General features: G+C 31.1%; 3 protein-coding genes across 5 annotated transcripts; all 3 read left to right on the top strand.

The window, feature by feature from the left end:
• LOC124825229 (beta-glucosidase 13-like) lies at positions 1–4,711 on the top strand. The gene is made up of 13 exons (XM_047297804.2): positions 1–185; positions 571–640; positions 1,788–1,846; positions 1,993–2,068; positions 2,151–2,228; positions 2,374–2,461; positions 2,570–2,825; positions 2,946–3,061; positions 3,132–3,349; positions 3,436–3,467; positions 3,562–3,664; positions 4,229–4,337; positions 4,429–4,711. The coding sequence occupies exons 1-13, from the start codon at positions 18–20 to the stop codon at positions 4,598–4,600; spliced, it is 1,545 nt and encodes a 514-aa protein (XP_047153760.1). The 5' UTR covers positions 1–17; the 3' UTR covers positions 4,601–4,711.
• A 1,233-nt stretch (positions 4,712–5,944) lies between these two features.
• Positions 5,945–12,227, top strand: TOP6B (topoisomerase 6 subunit B). 2 transcript variants are annotated; one of them, XM_047297803.2, is made up of 19 exons: positions 5,945–6,435; positions 6,523–6,575; positions 6,666–6,763; positions 6,884–6,989; positions 7,208–7,345; positions 7,549–7,600; positions 7,718–7,782; positions 7,918–8,024; positions 8,101–8,203; positions 8,365–8,450; positions 8,528–8,724; positions 9,195–9,310; positions 9,432–9,517; positions 9,781–9,853; positions 10,342–10,433; positions 10,823–10,961; positions 11,043–11,137; positions 11,238–11,412; positions 11,938–12,227. In XM_047297803.2, exons 1-19 carry the CDS (start codon positions 6,345–6,347, stop codon positions 12,082–12,084), a joined length of 2,019 nt encoding a protein of 672 aa, XP_047153759.1. In that variant the 5' UTR covers positions 5,945–6,344; the 3' UTR covers positions 12,085–12,227. The 2 variants fall into 2 exon arrangements, with proteins under 2 accessions (XP_047153759.1, XP_087948894.1); XM_088092768.1 differs by lacking the exons at positions 5,945–6,435; positions 6,523–6,575 and having other exon boundaries at positions 6,676–6,801.
• Positions 12,228–15,593: 3,366 nt separating this feature from the next.
• LOC124825227 (dehydrogenase FPY6-like) lies at positions 15,594–20,081 on the top strand. Of its 2 annotated transcripts, XM_088092769.1 has the most exons (13): positions 15,594–15,692; positions 15,796–15,923; positions 16,020–16,160; positions 16,479–16,527; positions 16,763–16,780; positions 17,776–17,891; positions 17,957–18,070; positions 18,584–18,634; positions 18,991–19,079; positions 19,159–19,219; positions 19,328–19,402; positions 19,480–19,590; positions 19,784–20,081. In XM_088092769.1, the coding sequence occupies exons 2-13, from the start codon at positions 15,798–15,800 to the stop codon at positions 19,910–19,912; spliced, it is 1,080 nt and encodes a 359-aa protein (XP_087948895.1). In that variant the 5' UTR covers positions 15,594–15,692; positions 15,796–15,797; the 3' UTR covers positions 19,913–20,081. The 2 variants fall into 2 exon arrangements, with proteins under 2 accessions (XP_087948895.1, XP_047153757.1); XM_047297801.2 differs by lacking the exon at positions 15,594–15,692 and having other exon boundaries at positions 15,737–15,923.
• Positions 20,082–22,585: the final 2,504 nt, after the last annotated feature.

The following is a 22,585-nucleotide window of genomic DNA, read 5'->3' as shown; positions in this document are numbered from 1 at the left end:
TTCATTCTTCTTCTGACATGGCATACAATGCGTTTCTTCTGACGGTTGTTGCTATTGTTAGAACATTAGCATCAGTTACTCTTGCTGAACCTGTTCCTGTTGCACCTATCCTCGATGTTTCTTTCCTCAACCGAAGCACTTTTCCACCAGGATTCCTTTTTGGGACAGCTTCTTCCGCTTACCAGGTACATTACATCTCATGTCAAAATCTCCAACACAATGCACAGTTTAAGGTTTGATATTTCTCACAATATGTTTGGAGAGTTCGTGTTTTCACGACCTTGTATATTATTGGGATCTTGGTTTGTAATTTGTACCTTTTTTACTGATGCACATCTCACAATGCTTGAATATGCAAGAGAAGTCATTTTCAGTTGTTTCTACAGATTGTTTCTGTCGTGATCTTAAACTTAAAACTCATTATATTAATAATTAAAAGAAAAAAAACCATAAAAGATGAGGTATTTCCCTGTTCTTATAAAAACGTTTCACCTATTTAGTTTTTAATATTTTAATCAAATTCAACAATTTATTAATAATTTTGTTGTTTTGGAATACATGAATATATAGTATGAAGGTGCGGCGAAGGAAGGTGGCAAAGGGCCGAGTGTATGGGATACTTTCACCCATAAACATCCAGGTATTTCTTTTTTTCTTTGTTTATTTTTCTAGTATAAGACTGATTTTTTTTTTTTCCTAGTTTAAGTTATTTATTTTCTCTATTCTTGATCTATTTGTGGTTTAGATAATTTTCTCTCTCTCTCTCTCTTTATATTGTGAATTTAATAATTATTTAAATGAAAAAATTATTTTCATTATAAATGAAATATTTATAATTTTTTATTATTTACAAGAAAATCATTAGATAGTAATTAATTAAAAAGTAATAATTAATTCTAATTTAAATATCATTTTATAAACTAAAAATTATTTATATATAAAATCGTATCTGTTATAAATACAAAATTATATTTAGTCTATTATTAAAATCTAAATTTGTCTATAATATTTTTATTTTAACATCAATAATAAATATAATTAAAAAGAGACAATAGAATTGTTTCAATTCTTATAAAAAAGAAAAGGAATTAAAAACTAACCTATCAAAATTTTAACTATTGAGTTAGTATTTAGTTTTCAACTTAAAATTAGAAACTTTAGAATCAAACATTAAGTATTAAAGTTAAAACTTTATGTGTTGCTTACTCACATCTTCTGTCGTAATAAATAACTTATATAATAATTAAAATTATATAAATAAATATATTTAAATAGATTATATATATATATATATATATATATATATATATATATATATATATATATATATATATAGTATTAATAGATAGAAACTAAAAAGTGTGTTGTCTTTATAGAATAGGTTGAAGGTTAAATTTCCTTGTGAACCATCATCCTACAATCCAATTGGATATTTTTCAATTAGGTTAGTTTTATATTTTATTAAGTATCCTAATTAGAATTAAGTTAGGCAAAGAGTTAAAAAAAATTTAACCCGGTAAATTTAAACTAACCCAACTATAGAAAATATATAATAAAAGTATTATGATTTATAATGATTAAAAACAATTGCAAGGAAACCAAAAATTTGATTCTGATTTTTTTGTTGTATTTTTCAAATAATTTTGTAATTAAAATATGATTCATAATAATTGTAGTTAGTATATAAAAAATAAAGTAATATTTGTTTCGTTATTTCTTTAAACCCACTATATATATATTTTAAACATCATGGAATTAACTGAATAATAAATGTTCAATCTCTGCAGAACTGATACAAGGTAGAAGTAATGGAGATGTTGCCGATGATCAATATCACCTGTATAAGGTAAAATTCAAATTTCAAACAATCTAAAAGGTCAAACACATGACATTGTGATAAAACTATTCAATGGAATAAAATATTATAATATAGTTTCTAAATTACATTTTTTTTATATATTAATTACTTTTACGATTTTTTAAACTTGTTAGGAAGACGTTGGAATCATGAAATACATGAACTTGGATGCATACAGATTCTCTATTTCTTGGCCAAGAATTCTTCCAAGTAAGTTAAACATCGATGGTTATTTCATTATTATCCCTTAATTATTTTTAACCCTTTTAAATCTTCTCATAAATATTCATAGAAGGAAAGCTTAGTGGAGGAATAAACCAAGAAGGAGTCAAATATTACAACAACCTCATCAACGAACTGTTAGCCAATGGTAAAAAATCCATATCTATTGTGTTTTCTTGTAATATTTTTTTAATCAAAGTTTGTATTTTAATATTTCTTCAAGTAAGTGAACAGTCACAATCACATGTAATTAATTAATATTAATATGTGTAAATAATTAATTAATATTACAGGTATCGAACCATTTGTCACCCTCTTCCATTGGGATCTTCCCCAGACTTTAGAAGATGAGTATGGTGGCTTCCTAAGTCCTCGCATTATGTAAGTGATACAAAATTTATTTTTTAATCGATATCAAATGTTCTTATATAATTAACTTATAGTTCAATAGATGTTTTATACTATTTCTCAATACAAACATGGTATCAGAAACGACTTTCAAGATTACGCAGAAGTTTGCTTCAAAGAGTTTGGAGACAGAGTGAAGTATTGGATTACTTTAAACGAGCCATGGACTTATACTACATTTGGCTATGCAACTGGAGTGATGCCACCAAATCGATGTTCTAAATGGTTAGATCCAAAATGTGTTCATGGTGATTCTGGGAGAGAACCTTATTTAGTTTCACATCACCTTCTTCTTGCTCATGCAGCCACTGTCCAAGTTTACAGAAAAAAGTATCAGGTTCATCACAACTTCACAGTAGCTCTTAGCTTTATTTTTAAGATTTTAAAGGTTCAACTGGAAAAATAAACATATCATTATATTTTATTCATCTCTACTAACACAAAACCCTTTACACAGGTGTATCAAAATGGAGTCATAGGCATAACTCTTGTGTCTAATTGGTTTGAACCATTGTCGGATAACAAATTAGACAAAAGTGCTTCTGAGCGAGCTCTAGATTTCATGTTGGGATGGTGAGTACATGATTTCATATCAAAGTTTTTAAGGTTGATTTAATACGAAGATTAAATATGTTTTTCTTAGGTTTGTGGAACCATTAACATCAGGAAAATATCCAAAAAGCATGCGTTCTCTTGTTGGTAATCGATTACCAGAATTCTCCCAACAACAAATGAAACTCGTGAATGGTTCGTTTGATTTTATTGGATTAAACTATTACACCTCTAGTTATGCTATCCATGCACCTCAGCTAGGCACTGTCAAACCTAATTATAATACAGATGCCAATACCAATCTTACAAGTAAGATTCTTTTATCTATTGTTTCTCTACAATTACAGACTTGTGTGTGTTTTGATTTTGATAATATATTTGTTTTTTGGGAGTAGCTGAACGCAATGGGATTCCAATAGGTCCAACGGTATGTGTAATGACCATGTCAAACTATTTACTAGCTACATGTGATTAATTTATTTTATTATTATATATTTAACTTTTGTTTATTGTATTTGTAGGCTGCTTCTAGCTGGTTGTGTGTGTATCCGCGAGGCATTAGAGAATTATTGTTGTACATTAAACAAAAGTACAACAATCCATTAATTTACATAACTGAAAATGGTAATTCCATTAAAAATACATTTAAATTTTTATGTTAAGATTCACTGTGAATGAAAATTTTCATTATTAGAAGTCTCCTATCACATATAAATAACACCAATTTATATATTAGTGTACATTTTATGACAGATAAAATAGATTTTCTATGATAAGTGTTTTGATGTTATAGTTCTGATAATCGTAACAGGTTTGGGATTTATACAATGTAAGGAAAAAATCTATCATAGTAGGTTAACTTATATATTTTGGTTTATTTATTATAAAGATACAGTCTATTATGATCTATTTTCAATTATCTGTCATAAATATATTCAAGTTAGTGTACTTTTGTTTGACTAATAAATTTATTAATTTATGTTTTTAGGTTATAAGTGATATTAATTTATCTCATTTTAATTTTTTTATATGAATTATTTATACTAAAATTTTAGTACTTTTCTTTAAAGAAGCTAATGTAAAATAAATTTATACACTATATATCAAGAATTGTAAGTAATAATTAACTTGTTGGTTTACCTCATTTTTTTTAATCTTCTAATAACATGTAATACTATTTATGCATAGGTGTTGATGAGTTCAATGATCCAACGCTATCATTGGAAGAGTCTCTTCTAGATACGTTGAGGATAGACTATCATTATCGTCATCTATTTTATCTTCATTCAGCAATTAGGTAATTTCTTTTTCTTCGTTCTTTTTTCTTTTTAACATATTTGAAAAATATTTTATTTATAAATCTTATTTTATTTTTGGTGGCATTACAGGGATGGCGTAAATATAAAAGGATATTTTGCATGGTCATTGCTTGATAACTTTGAATGGAACAATGGTTATACAGTGAGATTCGGAATCAACTTTGTGGATTACAAAAATGGCTTGAAGCGATATCAAAAACTCTCTGCAAAATGGTTTAGAAATTTTTTAAAAAGATACTGAATTTAAGTGTCTTACCTTTTCCAGTGTAAGGAAGCACATTAAATAATTGAAGTACAAATTATTATATTTTTGTACTTTTTACGAATGGAACTCTAATTATTTTGCTAGTTATATTTGTTCATATACACGGAGAAAGAAAGGATGAAAAAGAAAGAAAAAGAGAAGAAAGAGGTTAAAAAATGAAGGTTTTTAAAGATTAAAATATTTAATACTAATTTTATAGATTATGAATTTCTTTTTATTCTCGTTACCTAAATCTCATTCTCTACTCTACATAAGTATAAAAGTTTAATAGAATTAGAATGATTTCATTTTTTTATTGAAACTCAATACAATTATACCTTATACCTTATTGAATATGACATTTCTTCTTACGAATGATAATATTAATAAAATTCTTACAATCATAATTTATCTATATCACATTATTTAATAGGATTTTGATAATATTCAAACATAAATTATATTTATTCTCATATACACCCCACTCGAATAATTTTCATACCTTTCATTTTCATTAAGCCATAAAAAATCATTATAGAAAATTTCATATTAATCAAATTGCAATCAATATTAATCATTTAAATCATCCTTCAAAATTAGACATAAATAAACTTTTAAATATAAATCTACATATTGGAGAATTATATTTCAAGAATGTTCAAAGAATGTTCTATAAATTTTCAGACTGATTTAACCTTTAATCAAACTTATATTATAATTTTATAAAAACAACTTAGAAATTGGCTATAGATAACTCTCTAAAGTTATCTTTAATTTTTTACAATTTACTTATAAAATTACTTTATATTATAAAGTTAAATATAGTTAACATAAAATAGAGATGTTAGGAAAGTTAACAACACATTATTTATTACTCTCATTCAGCACATTAAGGAAACTTTTGATAATTGGTTTTGAAAAAGTTAAACCTAATAAATTGTTATTCTACAAATTTAATACATTTCTTTATCATCTAAAACTAGACATCAATAACATTTAAATTTAATTACAATGCACTGATAATAAAAAAAAAAGGAGTACTATCATCTAATAATAAACGGTCGTGTATAGTAAATTTATGACCTCTTCTAATAGTTCATTTAAAAATTAAAATTCGATGACCTTTAATAATGTCAAAAATATGTATGAACATTAAATTGTAACATCCTCAAACAGACAAGAAAAAATAATATTAGTTTCTTGATAAAAATTGTTACAATACAAAACATTAGGCAAGTTCAGTTTCAAATATGTAAGTCAAAGACTTTCACTCAAATTAGCTTTGGAATATTTCATGGTTGTGCACGGGAACAGAGAGAAACTTTGGTTGGCGGGAAATAACGATGAATTTTATAAACGAAATACCTTGAAGATGCGGATCGCAGACAGTACAGTATACCATTTATCATGGATCTTGGCCGTCCAAGTGTAAGGTCTCAGCTAAAGAAATATATTGGCCGTTGATCGTGAGATTCTGTTTGGCGACTGGCAATGGCAGCGTGATCCGCACTGCGGAGGACAACACTAGATCGCAGGCACGACAAATTCAACTATTTTCTGTATTTTCAGCTTAGAACCCTACCGCTGGCTGGCTGCAGGAGTCAGCTGAATCGAAGTTCGTTGCTTTCACTCACTCTCTCACTCCCAGCTTCTGATTCCAAATCTGAACTCAAGGGCTCCTTGGGAATCGAAATCGGCAATTCAAGATTCTAGGGTGAAATTATTCTAGGGTGAAATTTCCATGGATGGAATTAGCGATGAAAGCCCAACCGAAGCTAAGAAAACCAAGTCAAAGACCCCTCGAAAACCGAAAGAAACTCTTCTGAAGCAGAGTCTCTCTCTCTCCATGTTGCAATTTCTGCTTTATTTCTTAGCTTTATCTTTCAACTGATTATTATTATTATTATTTGTTTTTGTAGAATCTCCTGCCGAGTTCTTTGCGGAAAACAAGAACATTGCAGGATTTGATAACGTATGCGTAGTACAATTATGTTTTTGATTTGTTATGCGCAAGCAATTTTGTGTGTATGTTTTCTCTGAAATTATGTGGATTTAACTACAGCCTGGAAAATCACTTTATACTACTGTTAGAGAGCTTGTGGAGAACTCACTTGACTCGGCGGAATCCATATCGGAGCTTCCGGTGGTCGAAATTACTATGTAAGTGTGCAAGGACAAGTATGATGAATGATGAACCGGTAAATGAGCTAATGTGAACACGTGATTTTTCTTGAAATGTATCTGTAAATGATTTCTTTCATGCTGGCTTGATTGTTATAGTGAGGAGATAGGAAAAAGCAAATTTAATTCCATGATTGGTCTTGTTGACCGTGAACGTGTTGATGCGGCATTGTATGACGATTATGAAACTGAGAAGGCTCGTGAGGTGTGTTTAATTTTATCTTGTTACATTGGTTGTTGACTTGTTTTTCTGATATAGATTAAACTCTGATCGGACTTGGTTAGTATACATTATTTCTTAGTAAAAAATTAGAAATTATTTTCTTGGTTCATCATATAAACAAGCAATTGCAATTGAGTAGAGGCTATAGGTGAAATGCTCACTGGATAGGGTTCTGTTTGACATAATACTTTCCCATGCAGAAACGATTAGCAAAAGAGGCTCGTGCTCAAGAAATGCAGGCAAAGAATGTAGCCCTGGGAAAGAAAGTGAAAGAAACTCACGCTACAAAGGTTGCCAAAGGTCGAGGTGAGGCTTCCTTTTACAGAGTTACATGCAAGGTGCGTGTGGTTTCTGCCTCAGGCCTTACTCTGTGATACCATGTTGATATGCATCGTCTTTATTTGTTGATTTTAATCTGGTCAGCTGAACCGATTGATCAGATTTTGAAATCCAGTTTGAAAATTTTCTCATTTTCTGTCGTTATCAGTTTCATTCCTGTTAGAGAAATGTCTGACAGTCTCATTATTGTTACTAATTGCAGGATAATGGAAAGGGAATGCCACATGATGACATCCCAAATATGTTTGGTCGAGGTCAGTCAATTCTCGCTGCATTAGTTATCTGCAATCAAGATGATTCGCAATTGCAGTTGTAGTTTTGTTCATAGGAACTAGAAACCTCACTCGCGGTATGCTTGTCTATTCACGCAGTTCTATCTGGGACAAAATATGGCTTGAGACAGACACGGGGAAAGTTTGGTCTTGGTGCAAAGATGGTATTGATTGACAACATGCACTAGTATATATGTTATTTCCCTCTGTTTTTGTTACAGCTGGCAACTTTTCAGTAGAAGTTGTATTATATACTTGTTTCGCTTGGCCATATTAATTTGGTTTTTTAATGGATACAGGCGTTAATATGGTCGAAAATGAGTACAGGGCTTCCTATTGAGATCTCTTCTTCAATGAGGAACCAAAATTATATTTCATTTTGCAGGCTGGATATTGACATTCATAGGTATGACTTTATTTTAATTACTTTTATGAATTAATACTTGAACTCCTTCCAAATAAACAAATGCTTCAATTTTCAGGAATATACCCCATGTTCATTTACATGAAAAACGGGAAAATAAGGAACACTGGCGGGGAGCTGAAATTCAAGTTGTCATAGAGGGGAACTGGACGACTTACCGTGTATGTAATGCCTGTTTGATGACATTTGAATAATTTCACTTCAAACTCTAGATATAATTGAGCGGTTCCATCAATAAACTATTATCATGCTTATTGATTTTATTGAAAAAATACTTGTGGTCATGTTTCAGTAATGTGAGCTCCTTTGTTTGTATTTGCAGTCAAAAATATTGCATTACATGAGACAAATGGCTGTCATCACCCCTTATGCACAATTTCTATTTAAATTTGTGTCAGATGCCCCTGAGTATGTATATATCTTTTCAGATTCTGTCCCCAAATCAACTTGCACAATCTTCTCATACCAGCTGTTCTCTTTGGCAGCAAGAATGTCTCTATAAGATTTGCTCGCAGAACAGATGTAATGCCACCCATTCCTATGGAGACAAAGCATCATCCATCTTCCGTGGATTTACTGCTAATTAAACGACTTATCGCTGAAACATCAAAGCAGAATCTTCTACAGTTTCTTCAGCATGAATTCGTAAATATTAATAAATCTTATGCTGAAAGATTAATAGGTGAGGAGAAACAGTAATTTTGTTAATAATTTGTTGGATATTTTTTATTCTTGTTGAGCAGATAGTGTTTTGAAGCAGCACCTTCTATGGTAGTTACGTAATCCAGTTAACTGTTTGGATTCATCATTCTTACAGAATTGATGAAACTGGTATTTGGTTAGGCAAAGGGAAATATAGTACGCTAAGGTTCTCCACTTAACAAGAGTCGTTTATCCCTGATGTAAAAGCAATGTTATTCTGCAATAAGTGTAGAAAGAAGATATGTCTGGCTCTCTTTGTTGATATTGAAATATGGGAATGCTTAAGGGTCCTTTTCCTTAATTGTATTCCCTTTTCCTTCCTAAATCAGTGAGGGGTTAAGTTGCCTGCTGTGGCTCTGTTCTATGTGTATATTTTTTCTTGACATGGTTCAATGTGCATATGTTATAGATGCATATGCTTTCTATTTCACTCTTTACTCTCTTTATCAGGAGAAATGGGTCCAGACTTCAGCGCAAAAACGGCTGTGAAGTCTCTAAATTCACAGCAATTAGTACGCATTCATCAGTTGCTTCGACAAGCCAAGTTTGATGATCCTAGTGGTCATGTATGTAGTCTGTATCATGAGCCCCTTTTATTTATATTTTATCATTCATTTTTCCATTATTATTTGTTATATTATATTCCTTACATTTGTCATTTTATGTGTCGATATTACCTATTTTCAGTGTCTTAGCCCTGCTGGTGAATACAATCTTCGATTAGGAATTATAAAAGAGCTGCACCCGGACATGGTTGCTACTTATTCAGGCAGGTTGTAGTTCAGTATCAAAGTTTTACTACATGTTTCTCTTATCTCAAATTATTACTTCTTGGAACTTCCTGATCTCTTAATTTTGTATCCTTGATATGGAACATCTTGAGTCTTTAGCTTTCATTTTACGCTATTTGTTGGAAGTTCCAAAGGGTAATTCGAGCCGTTATGCTAGAGGCTCATGAGGGATTTCTTGGTTTTGGTTGAATTTTCTGGTTATTCATAATGATTTAAAGCTAATTTCTTTTGCCATTGATGCACAGTGCTCAAGTTTTTGAAGGTCACCCATTCATTGTGGAAGCTGGAGTCAGTGTAGGAGGAAAAAATGTCAAGCAAGTTAGTTTCAATTCCAAAAATAGTTATGTTTGGCAATAGTTTGAACTACACGTGTTAAATTTACCGTATAATCTTAAAACAATAGCTGGAGATAGAGTGAAATGCTATAAATGCTGTAATAAACATGGGAAAAAGTATATAATAGAAAATAAACCTTTTGTTTGATATGCAAAAGGATTGGACTCATACTGTTTTATGTTCTTTTTCCTTGTTTTTGTGTTTTAGCATACTCCTTGATCATCCTGTGCTATTTTATTTGTCCTTATGTTGTAATAAATTGTTTTTCTATAAAGAAAAAGAAACTAATTTAACTTCTGATTATTGTGGTATAGTTTGATTGCCGCCACCGTCTTAAATTTGGTGATGTTGGATGATTCTTGATCAACTGAACAGAAATATATAATACTTGTTTATTAACGAAATACTTCATTCTGCTATTAGAAAATGACAATAGTTTCAGTAACAGAATATATAATACTTGTTTCCAGGGTCTGAATATATTTCGATTTGCCAATAGAATTCCTCTACTTTTTGAGCAAGGTGCCGATGTTGTTACCAGGACCGCACATAAAAGGATTAAGTAAGTATACATATAAAAGCATGGGATTTATTTTGCCTTTCTAATTATTGTTTTGCTTGGATGAGGGAACAAAGTGAGAATAAAAAGAAAGAAAAGGAGAAAATATAGGTATGTGATGTTGTTTGGATGGAGAGAGAAAAAAAAATATAGTGAGAGGAAAGAACATATAATCTTGTTTCGAGAGATGCGGGTATAAATGTTGTTAGGAATTAGAAGTGAATACTTTTTAAAGGTCAGTCCTGCTATAATGTTTCTTTCTTGCCAAAGCCATTTGTTCCAAGTAGTGTTTTATGATGAGGGGACAGAATAAGGGTCAATAATTGCTTCCAAAATTCTCTGGCGTCACAAGGCAACTATAGCCTATGAAATCCTATTAAATACTTTTTCAGCTGGAGTAGTTACAAAATCAATCAGATACAAGATAAGATTGGTGTCTTTGTAAGCATTGTGAGCACAAAAATTCCATTCAAAGGAACTGGGAAAGAATACATTGGAGATGACATAACTGAGATTGCTTCTGCTGTCAAGGTTTGTAGTTTGTAATTTGCAACTGTTCAATTTTTTCTATGTAAAATAGGCTAACAGATTTTATTTTTGCTGTATCTTTAGTATGCTATTCAGCAGTGCTGTGTCCAGTTAAAATCCAAGATTGTGAAAAAGATGCAGGCCCGTGAGCAGCAGGAGAGGAAACGAAATCTCAGCAAGTATGTCAAAGTTTTATTTGTCCCTCATAATTCCAGCAATCTCTGAACAATGATGCATTTTTTAAGTATGAAATAAAATATAGTTCCTACCAATGGGCAGGTATATCCCCGATGCTTCTGGTGCAGTATACAACGTTTTGAAAGAAATGGCACAGTTACACGCGGCAAAGAAGATTCGTTATGGGGATAATGATGTAGAACTACTAAGAAAAGTCTCAGAGAATTTGATTACTAAGGAAACATTGACTGAAAAGCTTGCTAAACATGTTGAACAGGTATGCTATCTGGCGGCGTGTGAGTGTGAATATTTCTTCTTATATAAAAACTAAAGGGATACCTCAACCTGAGTAGATAAGTGTCAGATTGGCAGTAAATTGATATAGTGGAACAACTCTTATCATGAGTATGTCCACCTTAAACGTTAAAAATAATATAGATTTAGTTTTGGTTGTACATAAAATAAGGGGTTGCTTGAAGAACTTCGAAATTAGCATCATAAAACCTGTTCGTCTTTTTTTCTTGAGCAACAGAAATCGTTTCTCTCAATCACATAACTTCTCTATTCATTCTGGATTATGTGCGTATCTGCTTATTAGCTTTACTTGAGTTCGTCTTTCAAGGAAACAACTATACCTTTAGCTTACATATCAAATGAAGCTTTTAGGCAATACTCTCTAGGATTGTATCCTAAATAGACTGTATGAACTGAGTTCATACAATGAACAGAAGATAAAAGACGGGCTAGGTGTACTTGAATTTTGATTTATTCATCAAATTTTGTACATAATTTCTGTATGCAGGTGGACTATGAGATGGCATTGGAGTATGCCACGCAGAGTGGGGTGAGCGAGGAACCCAGAGAAACAATATACATACAACCATTGGATGCTGAAAATAAGATGATCGACCTACAGGCTCCATTTTTTGTTTTCAGAGTCTTTCAGTAGGTTTAGAAAATCGATTTGATAATGAAAAGAAATGAAAGGGAAGATGATTTTTCCAAATTAAATTTATATCGTGGAACAAGAAATAACAATTATTGTATCTATTCTTTTAATTTGTAACAAATGCCAATAAGATTGATAAGATATTGCAGTGAGTTCTGAAATAGTGTTAGCTGGTGCTTGCCATTATAGTGCAAGAATATGAATAATGATTCGACTCAACCCACTAAGAACAAGGTTCTTTGCCAGTGAAAACAAAAGATGATGGCAGTTTATTGTGAGGTTGTTTCTTCCTGCACCCATCAAATTTCTTCTTGCATTCCATCAAATATGTGAGTTTTGTAGTTTTACTTTCCAGAGTATACACTAGACCAATTTCAAAAATATCTTTTCAGACGACACTCATCAATAGTATCAGGATTTCCTTCTCCAGAAGTATATTACTTTTGAAGTCAATAGATATACTACATATCGATGTATACTATCGATCTATTAACTATATATTCTTACAAAGTTATAATTTGCCAAGTCTTTATTATAAGTAATTGTGGTCGTTACTTAAATTTTTTTACAATAATAATGATGGATTTCATTGTTATATATGATTAGTTTTAAAAAATAATAATCAAATTTGCCCATTTTTAAAATATTTATGTAGTGGTTAAATCACAAAACATATGTATGTGAGAGAGATCATTTTATAAAGGGTTAAATATGTTTTTAGTCCCTGAACTATCAAGCGTTTTTATTTTTCGTCCCTATTTCAAACTTTGCACGATTAGATCCATGTCCTTAAGGAAACCATTATTTTTGGTCCTCCAATACAAACGGCGTTAAAATTCGGGTGATGTGGCTAACGTATAGGCACGTGGGATGACATGTATCGTTTGTAACATTTGCCACGTGTGTTTACATTTTAAATTGAAATTGATTAGTGATTAAATGAGCTGACGGAGATAAGGGCTTATATACTTACTAAGGGATTGGATCTTCTTAAGTGAATCAAAGACGAGGGTTGATAACTTTGTTTTATGTTGAACGTGAGTCGCGATTAGGGTTGATAACTTTGTTGCTCCAGTGTTCGTTTGCATTGTGTGTCAGGAAGGCGATTCGAAGAAGGTAATTTTGTTATTTTCGTTTATGTTTACTGTCACTCCATTGCTTGTTGTGCATTATGTGAGTAAAATTTGCATTTTACAATGTAGGATTAGCAATGGTTTTTGATTTTTCTCTGCATCACATGGGGAAGTTCGTGAAGAATAAGGGAATAGAATATGTGGGAGGAGAAATACATGTTATAAAAGGAATTGATCCGGACAGGTGGTCTTACTTTGAAGCAGTGGGATATGTTAAAGAATTCAAGTATGATGCAGAGTTCAAGCTATGGTGGAAGGGGGCAAAACAAAAGGCGATGAACAACCTGAGATTACTCAGTGATGACAGGGAAGCACTGTTCTTGGCTAACTATGCAGAGGCAAATAATGATGAGGTTGAAATCTATGTCCAACATGTACAACCTAGTCAGCCAGATGAAGTTAAGTTTTTGTGTTTTGGTGAAGAGGCAGTACAGGAGACGGAGGAAGAGGTAAATATGGAAGAAGAGGTGGAAGATATACATGCATATGTTGTTGAAGAAGATGCTATTGTGGATGAAGAAGTTGGTTATGTTATAAGTATTTTTGTCACATTTTTATATAAACCATCCACATCCAATGATACTTGGTCATTCTTTATAATGCTTTTACTGGTTCAAGACTTCATTCACATGTCTTGGCAACTTCATTTTTATAATGCTTTTACTGGTACAAGACTTCATTTTTATAATGCTTTTACTGGTTCAATTACGCATACCAGTATAATGCTTTTACTAGTTGACATTTTGAGTGTAACTGATTTTTATAAACTATGCTATAAAACTCTTTGATTTAAAATAACAACTATAATCACATAACAGAAATGCACATAACACAACGTAATCACGTATGATGTTGACATTTTATTCAATTTAAAACTTGAAAGTACATCCACAACACAACATTACCAATCTAATTACAATTTATCTTCAGCACAAACATAAAACAAAACATCACTGTTAATGCCCATAATGACAATACAAACAAGACCAACATCATTTTGAACTTTTTTCTCTCTTGCTCTAATTTCCTCTTCAACTTGTCCTTCTTCTTCCTTAGATCCAACACAACATTTTCAATACAGACTTCAACTTCTTCACTCCTCCTTTGTAAGCTTCCTTCAATTTTCGAGTCTCCTTCATCAACCCATTCAAAGTAGTTACAACTTGAATTACTCTGCAAAAGAAATTACAAATCACGAATACAAACTTCATCACAATAAGTAAAACATTATCTCACTTACTGCCCAATTTCTACATCTATAAAACAGTCTCCCTTTGTTCTTCAATGTAGTTGCCTTCAACAGCAACAATCTTTCCCCACAACCACAATTTCTTGCAGCTAAGTCAGAGAAGGATCCACATGTTTGGGACATTCCAGAACCAATACTCCTTCGCGTGCAACCATTTCCTCCTCTGTCAGCTTCCATTTCCCTGATACAGTAATTTCCAAAGTAAATCAACTTCGACTACTCCCAACAAAAACCCTATATCCCAAATCCATCCATTCAGACGAAACGAAAGACGAAAATCAACTTACGTGACCATTTACACCAATGTTGAAGAAGATGAAATCCAACCTTTTGCGGTTCACCGAAACCTTCTTCCCAGCTGAAATTATGTGCTTATCAACCCTCGTCTTTGATTCACTTAAGAAGATCCAGTCCCTTAGTAAGTATATAAGCCCTTATCTCCGTCAGCTCATTTAATCACTAATCAATTTCAATTTAAAATGTAAACACACGTGGCAAATGTTACAAACGATACATGTCATCCCACGTGCCTATACGTTAGCCACATCACCCGAATTTTAACGCCGTTTGTATTGGAGGACCAAAAATAATGGTTTCCTTAAGGACAGGGATCTAATCGTGCAAAGTTTGAAATAGGGACGAAAAATAAAAACGCTTGATAGTTCAGGGACTAAAAACATATTTAACCCTTTTATAAACTTTTATAGTATTATCTTAATAATTATATTAATAATATTTTTTATGCTGAAAATGCACAAAACTTGTATTAGTAATATTTTTTATCTTGTGGATTATATTAATAATATTTTTTTATCCTGAAAATGCTTAAAACTTAAAATCAAATTATGTACTTACCTTTTTTTATAAGATTAATTAACTACTTTATCAGAAAAAAAGCTAGTTAAATTAATTCATTATATTAAATGTGTAAATTAAATTTATTTCATCAAAATATTTTTGACAGGAATAAACATTTTTAATCACTTAAAATAGTTCTCCACAATGTTGAACTAAGAAAACACTTTAATAATCAATTTTTTTTTAAATATTAATAAAAAATAGATAATACAAAATATTAACATCAAACAGTGGAAATGAAATATACAGTATAAAATATTTTATGTGGTGTTTTTTGCCCCTAAATTCACGGCAAGGAACATAGTCACCACCTCATTACAAAAGCCAAACAAGTAGAAGAAATAGTGAGAAGAAAGAGAAAAAGCAAGGTGAGATTTGATTATAAAACAGAATCGGTAGAAACATTACAATGCACTCTATATACATAGTGAAATTTGTGTGGCATTTTTATTGTATTGTATTGTATTGTAGTTATGGCGACGAAGGTTCCTCAGATCGCTATTCTGGGAGCTGGAATCTTTGTGAAGGCTCAGTACCTTCCTAGACTCTTCGAGATCGCTCATCTCTTCCAACTCAAAGCCATTTGGAGCCGCACTCAGGTAATACCATTCCTCCATTACTATTGCATTGTTTTATTTTCGCCTCTTTTTTTTTCAATCTCATCGGTTACCTTCAATTCATTTTTTTCTGCGCAGGAATCCGCTACGGTGGCCGTAGGCCTAGCCCGTAAGCGTTTTCCCGGAGTAGAGTGTAAGTGGGGAGACAGCGGTCTTGAAGAGATCATCCAAGATGGATCCATAGATGCTGTTGCTGTCGTTTTGGCTGGCCAAAATCAGGTTTCTTATTTCTCTTCTCTATCCTAATATTTATCTTTTCTCACTCAATCACTTGTGTATGCGTAACAATTAAGGTAATTATTTCTCATTTAACTTCTAATTAAATCAAATTATAGATAATAACAATCATGTTGCTGTCTACCTGCTGCATTGAATGCCATACTGTGTATTACCTACTTTCAAAATGTGGATTTGGTTATCCATGAACCAGATTGTTTATCTGTCAACTTTAATTGAAATTGGAAGGACTTTTATACTTTAATTCTACAGAATTTACAATTTCTTTGCATTTTCTTTACAAACAATCAATTGTTCCAGGTCGACATTTCACTGAAGCTGCTAAAGGCTGGTAAACATGTTCTTCAAGGTAATGGCTTTTGTAAATGTATCTGTTTACAAGTTTGTTAGCCAGATATTATCTTTCTTGTGAGGGTCAGATTAATTCCGTCGATGAGGAACTTGCCTGGCTACTTCACGTCATGCAAGTAAATTTACTTTGATAACAAATTTGTTTTTACATATATCTTTTGTGCCACTGACTAAATTTTATGTTTGTTCGGATATATTGTATGCGTTGGATGCCTAATTTGGTGGATATAAAGAGAAACCTGCAGCATCGGGTAATTAGTGTTTTGTTATGGCAATTGTATACTTCTATCTACACTAAATTGTATACTAATTTAGAATTGTTTATTGATGAGGTGGTATTGACTATGAATGAGAAGAATTGTTTCATCTAGTATGTTCAAGTCTTTCAGCAGTTGGGTTAGGGTTTCATAGTAAAGAGTAAGGTAAGGTAAAATTAGAAAGGAACATGAAAGCAGGAGATTAGTATGGCTACTTGATGTAATAATCATGTCTATTTGTAACAATCCCGAGTCAAATACCAAGCCATACACAGGTTAGATTACAAGATTTCACCAGGTGTTATAGACCATAATTCCCATCTCACTCTTATATTGAAAATCTAGTAGGACCTAGCGATACCTTTGATAGTGAGTTGGAAAAATACCCTTTCCTCTGTCACATTGATAACTTTTATGAGGTGTTCATTGTATAATGGTGTATTCTATCTCTTTCTAATGGTCGGTTACCTCATCATGTTGGTCTTTTACAATTTGTTGATTGTATTGTCGTCATGTCTTGTAGAAACGACATTCTAAGATGCTTTCCCATCTAAACTTAGGCCGCATTTGTCTGGGATGAAAATGGAGAGAAGGGAAGTTGAATTTGGTACTTTGGTGTTGAGAATAAGAAAGAATTGAAGAGGATGGGCAAAAAATGAAGAAAGAGAGAGGAAAAACTAGGATTTTACTTCTACAGTTTTGATTTGTGTCGTATGTGGTGAGGGGTATAATGAGCTTTATACTATTCATATAATTTATATCCAATCAAACATCAAATTACACAATTTCCAAAAAGCTTTATCTCTATTTCTCACCTATTTTTACTCTATCAAATGACTAAACATTTAATTTTATTTCTTACCTATTTATCTTTTCTCAACTTATTTCTCTATTTTCATTCCCTCTATTTATCTTTCCAAAACCCTCTATATTTTTCTTCAGAATAAAACAGGGCAATAGCATAACTATACATCGATATAATAATGCAGGTACAAGTGAATTGGAAATTGCGTTGTCTAGCTACAAATCTATTTCCGCTGATGTTCCTGGTCAATTAATATGGTCTGTGGCTGAAAATTACCGATTTGAGACTGGCTTAATAGAGGTATTTGTTTGTTTGAGATCTTGACCTATGAATCCAACTGTGGAGTCACATAAGTTTTTCGGCAGTGCAAGAAACTTATTGCTGGCATTGGGAAAATGATGAGTGTTCAAGTTATTATTGAAGGATCAATGAACAGTGCAAACCCCTACTTTTCAAGCAATTGGAGGCGCAATTTAACTGTATGTTCTTTGTAATTTAGTTGTGCACTGTTTGAATATTCAAATTTAAAAGAGCATTTGTTATACAACCTATGTTTTTGGATCACTTAAATGAACTACCATTCTGACCTATTAACTAAAAGAACTCTACTATTTATAATATAATAATAATAATTGAGTAATATATAAAATCTTAATACATGAACTTTATGTTGGTAGTGAATAAAAAGGAGGTATAATTATATTCCTCTCCTAGATTCTAATCCATGGAGTTACCTTTACAATACCGGAAATCCAAGTTTGGATTCTTTATATGTCTTAATCTAAGGAGTACTGAAACAATGTGATCCATTTTTAATAAGAATTTATCTTTTTGTTATTCCCTTTTCTGTGGCTATACTTGATAGCTAAAATATTGCAAATCAAAAACTCTTAAATAACTTGTCATGTTATTAGCATAACAGTTTATGCCTGTCACTAATTGTTCATTTTTGGTTCCTTATGTGATGTTGTTCCTTTTTTTCTTTCTGGCAGGGAGGTTTCATTATTGATATGGGCGTGCATTACATTGCAGGGTTAAGAATGGTAATCTTTGACTTACGGTGTGCATTTTGATTGTTTTATTTATTATCTCGTCTTTCTGGTGTTTCCAATGCAATTTATGGTGGCAATAAACTCTTATTATTGGTCTTATCAAACTGATATCCTTTGGCATTTTACCAAAACTTTGTCATTAGTGTTTAATGCTCTGCTACCAAAATACACTTGGGCAATTAAAAGTAATTAGTTGTATTTTGACCTGCTTATAGAAAAGTTGCTTGTTATTCTAGAAGTTGGTAAAGTTTTCTTTCAATTTACTTCTCTATTAGGAGTCCTAGAGAAGGGGCTTATAGGTCTGATTAATCTATATAATGATGTTATTAATCTTTTTTTTTTGGCAGCTTGTTGGGTGTGAGTTGGTTTCCGTTTCAGCAATGACGTCTCATGTAGATATGACCTTACCTTCCCCAGATAATTTATCATCTGTCTTGTAAGCTTCTATTTCACGGAGTTAATTTTACAATACCTGACTGGAAATCCAAGATTAATTTTGGAATCTTTTGCCTTAGTCATTTGGAGAATGGATGTTCAGGAGTTTTTGTAATGGTTGTCTCCTCCAGATCACCCAAGGCATGTGGTCAAAGATCATTCTTCTTTCAAAAGCACACTTGTGTCACGCCTGCTAGGCTGTAGATATGCTTACTGTTCATGCATTTATTTATTTTTAATATATTATAGACCTTGTGGCGAGTTGTTGGCTTGAATGGAACCCTGCAAGTTGAGCGTGGTTTCCAAGGAGAACATGGTTACCTGGTATGAACTGTAGTTTATGTTACTGGTTTTCATAAATAAAACGGGATCAATTTTTTATGTGTTGTAATGCTATGTAGGTTTCTTTTTATGGTGCCGATGGACCAAAGGAGAGCACCTTCTTTCCATTCAATGGAGTAACTGAGGAATTAAAAGCTTTTATTAATGATGTATCTGAAAACACCCTCAAGGTAAATTGAGTCCTCATGTTTGAATTCCTAAACAAATTCTCTAGTTCATTATTCATGTTACTCGTTTTATCATTTGCTTGTCCAAACATTCCTGGAACTAGAGATTCAGACTTCATGCACATTATAATAACAATATAAAGAACAACCTTGAACAGGGTGCTGTTTTCTAGTCTAATTTATTTCCTTGTAGCAGAAGGGGAGCCAGTTTGTGGCTGAGCCCCGTCTCTCTTTTGTCGAGGGTGCAAGAGATGTTGCTGTGTTAGAAGCAATGCTTGAATCTGGAGCTAGACAAGGTGAACTTGTTCAGGTGAAAAAGTTTTGAGGTAATCATGGAACCAACCCTTTTTCACCGGTGGCTTTGTTCAATGTTTACCAATATTTACTCTGTAATGTTATAGAACAATGAACTGAGAAAGGCAGTTAAGTATAGATGAATAAGCTTGTTTAAATAATTACCCTCATCAATGTCATTGGATGAAGCTTTTTTATTAGTGTTTGCTTAAATTTATTGAAATTATTGTTGGTATGCTCTTCAATCTGAAACTTCTAATAACTTGAGGCTCTGCAAACTTTTATTGGGCCACAGCTTCAAAATGTACAATTTTACCTGAACGGATTAACTTTTTAAAAAGTTAGGTACATTTGGAAGGATTCCTTTGTGAAGAATAAATTGCTTTTCAAACACAGTTTTGGTTTCTCATGCACGAATTGACTATTTTTTTTTTAATTTACACTATGTCTTTTTACTAGCATAATTTTGACCTTTTTATTTACACTAAAATTGTATTTGTAAATATAATTTAATGTAAATTAAAAATTATTAATGTTTCCACCTAAATTAAAAAAAAAACTTAAAATTGTATTTCTAACTTCTATAAATTGCTAGATTTGTAAATTTTTAAACTATAATTATTTTTGTAAACTATCAATTTCATACGAAATGTTAACGTAATTGTTAGATTTATAAAATTTAAATTCTGTAAGTTAATAAAGTTATGTTTTATACCCGAGGTCATTTCATCGATCTGTTTTTTTTAGATTAAATTATATCATTAAATAACTTTCAAACAAAAAACTGTATTTTAAAATTTGGAATTAGTGTTGTGATATATTGACCCTGAATTATTTAATGTTATTGAAAAATATTAAAACTAATTTACACATACTTTGGTAATGTATAAAAATTGAAATCCTTGGTTTTTAGTTTATTAATGCTCAAGTTTTGTAGCAATTAAGATAAACATTTTTTAGAAGTATTTTAGAGAACTATATATGTGGATAATGAGATAATGTGATGTGGGTAATAAGTTTATGAACTTTTTGTAATGATTATTTATAAAAAAATTACAGGAGGAAAAAGGGTAGTTTAATTTTATTTCTTAAAAGAGAAAAGCTTGTTCTTACGGTCCAAACATAATGCTGGGTTCTGGAAAAACTGAAGACAATTGCCGCCAACTTTGGAAACGTGTAGTCGATAATAGTGATTAACATATCTGATATTGGTCTTTTCAAACGCAATCTATAATCTTTAATTCCGAAGAAGAAGTTTAATTATTAACTTAATTTTTATATTTAGGTTTTTTATTTTTGTTTTAATTTTTATAATTTTTACAACATTCCTGAATTTTTTTAACACATTTTTTAAATGTTGAATTCCACACATTTTTTAACATTTGTAATTGATTACATTTGCAATCGATTATATAATGTTGAATTCTTTTAAAAAGTACACGAGTTCAGTGTTATAATTGTCAATATATGTTACATGATATTAAAAGATAAAAATTCATATTATGAATTATATCTTGATTATAATCAATTGTAATTAAAACATCAAAAATTTTATTATAAAAAATTTACTCCTTTTTTTTTCTCACTATTGATCGATTACAACATTACATTAAAACAGAAAAAACTACATTGTAAATTATATTTTTATTATAATCAATTGTAATTAAAACATCAAAAATCACATTATCAAGAATTTGTCCTTTTTTCACTCGTAATAGATTATAACATTGTTGTACAATGTTCTATAACATACATACACAAACAATTACAACATTAAACTTGTATACTCTCTGGTTGATTTCAACATTACGTAATCTATTTGTAGTTTCTTGTAATTAACTACAAATGTCGAAATACACGACTTTATTTTTTAAATTGTTCAGATTTAGAGTGATATATTTTTACATAACTTTTTCCTTTAAGTCGTAGGGAGATGTAGGACTTATCTATAAACTTTAAATTCTTTTACCAAATTCAATAATAAAACAATCAAATTTGTAAAGAACAAAAACCCACATCTGCTACTGTCAATAAAGATACCGCCGAGAACCTGAAAAAGAACATAACAGGATTAAGGTGTCAAGGACGAAAATGTCAACGACAGATCAAAGAGCTGTTAAGACTTTATTCATTTCAATGAAAGGGGAGAGACTGATTGAGAAAATTTGAATATAAAATTTTTGTTATTTATTTGAGTAGATTTGGAAGTGAGTAAAAGTGAATTTGAAAATAAAATTTGTAATAATTAGTGTAGGATTTGATTGATGTGATAGATTAAAAAAAATTTATTTACAAATTCAGTCTCACATACCTCTAAATCTACTCAAATAAACAAAAAAAATTATAAATTTCTCTAATCACTTTTTTCCAAATTCATTCAAGTGAACAAAATTTAATAAACGAAGAAAGAAAAAAATGGTGAAAAGAAAACTGAAAACTATCCAATTTAATTTTCTTCAAACTTTAGAACTGCAGTGAGCTTGCAACATATTAAAATACTGGTGGTGATAGATTAACACTAATCGAACAATCAATACCACTTAATAATTTAAAACAGTAACATATATCATTATATTAATAAAATAAATATAATTTTTTAGAAATGTCAAAATCTATATTTTTTAAATATTATTATAGCTTGGCACCTCAACTGTTGTGAAGTAGGCTTAAGCGATCCAAGACTGTCCACGTATTAGGACTCTAT

This window comes from Vigna umbellata, chromosome 6, assembly GCF_029865625.1.
Source record: "Vigna umbellata cultivar VRB3 chromosome 6, Vumbellata_1.0, whole genome shotgun sequence".
NCBI lineage: Eukaryota > Viridiplantae > Streptophyta > Magnoliopsida > Fabales > Fabaceae > Vigna > Vigna umbellata.
The sequence above is the reverse complement of the archived record's forward strand: the minus strand, read 5'-3'. Positions and strand labels throughout refer to the sequence as shown.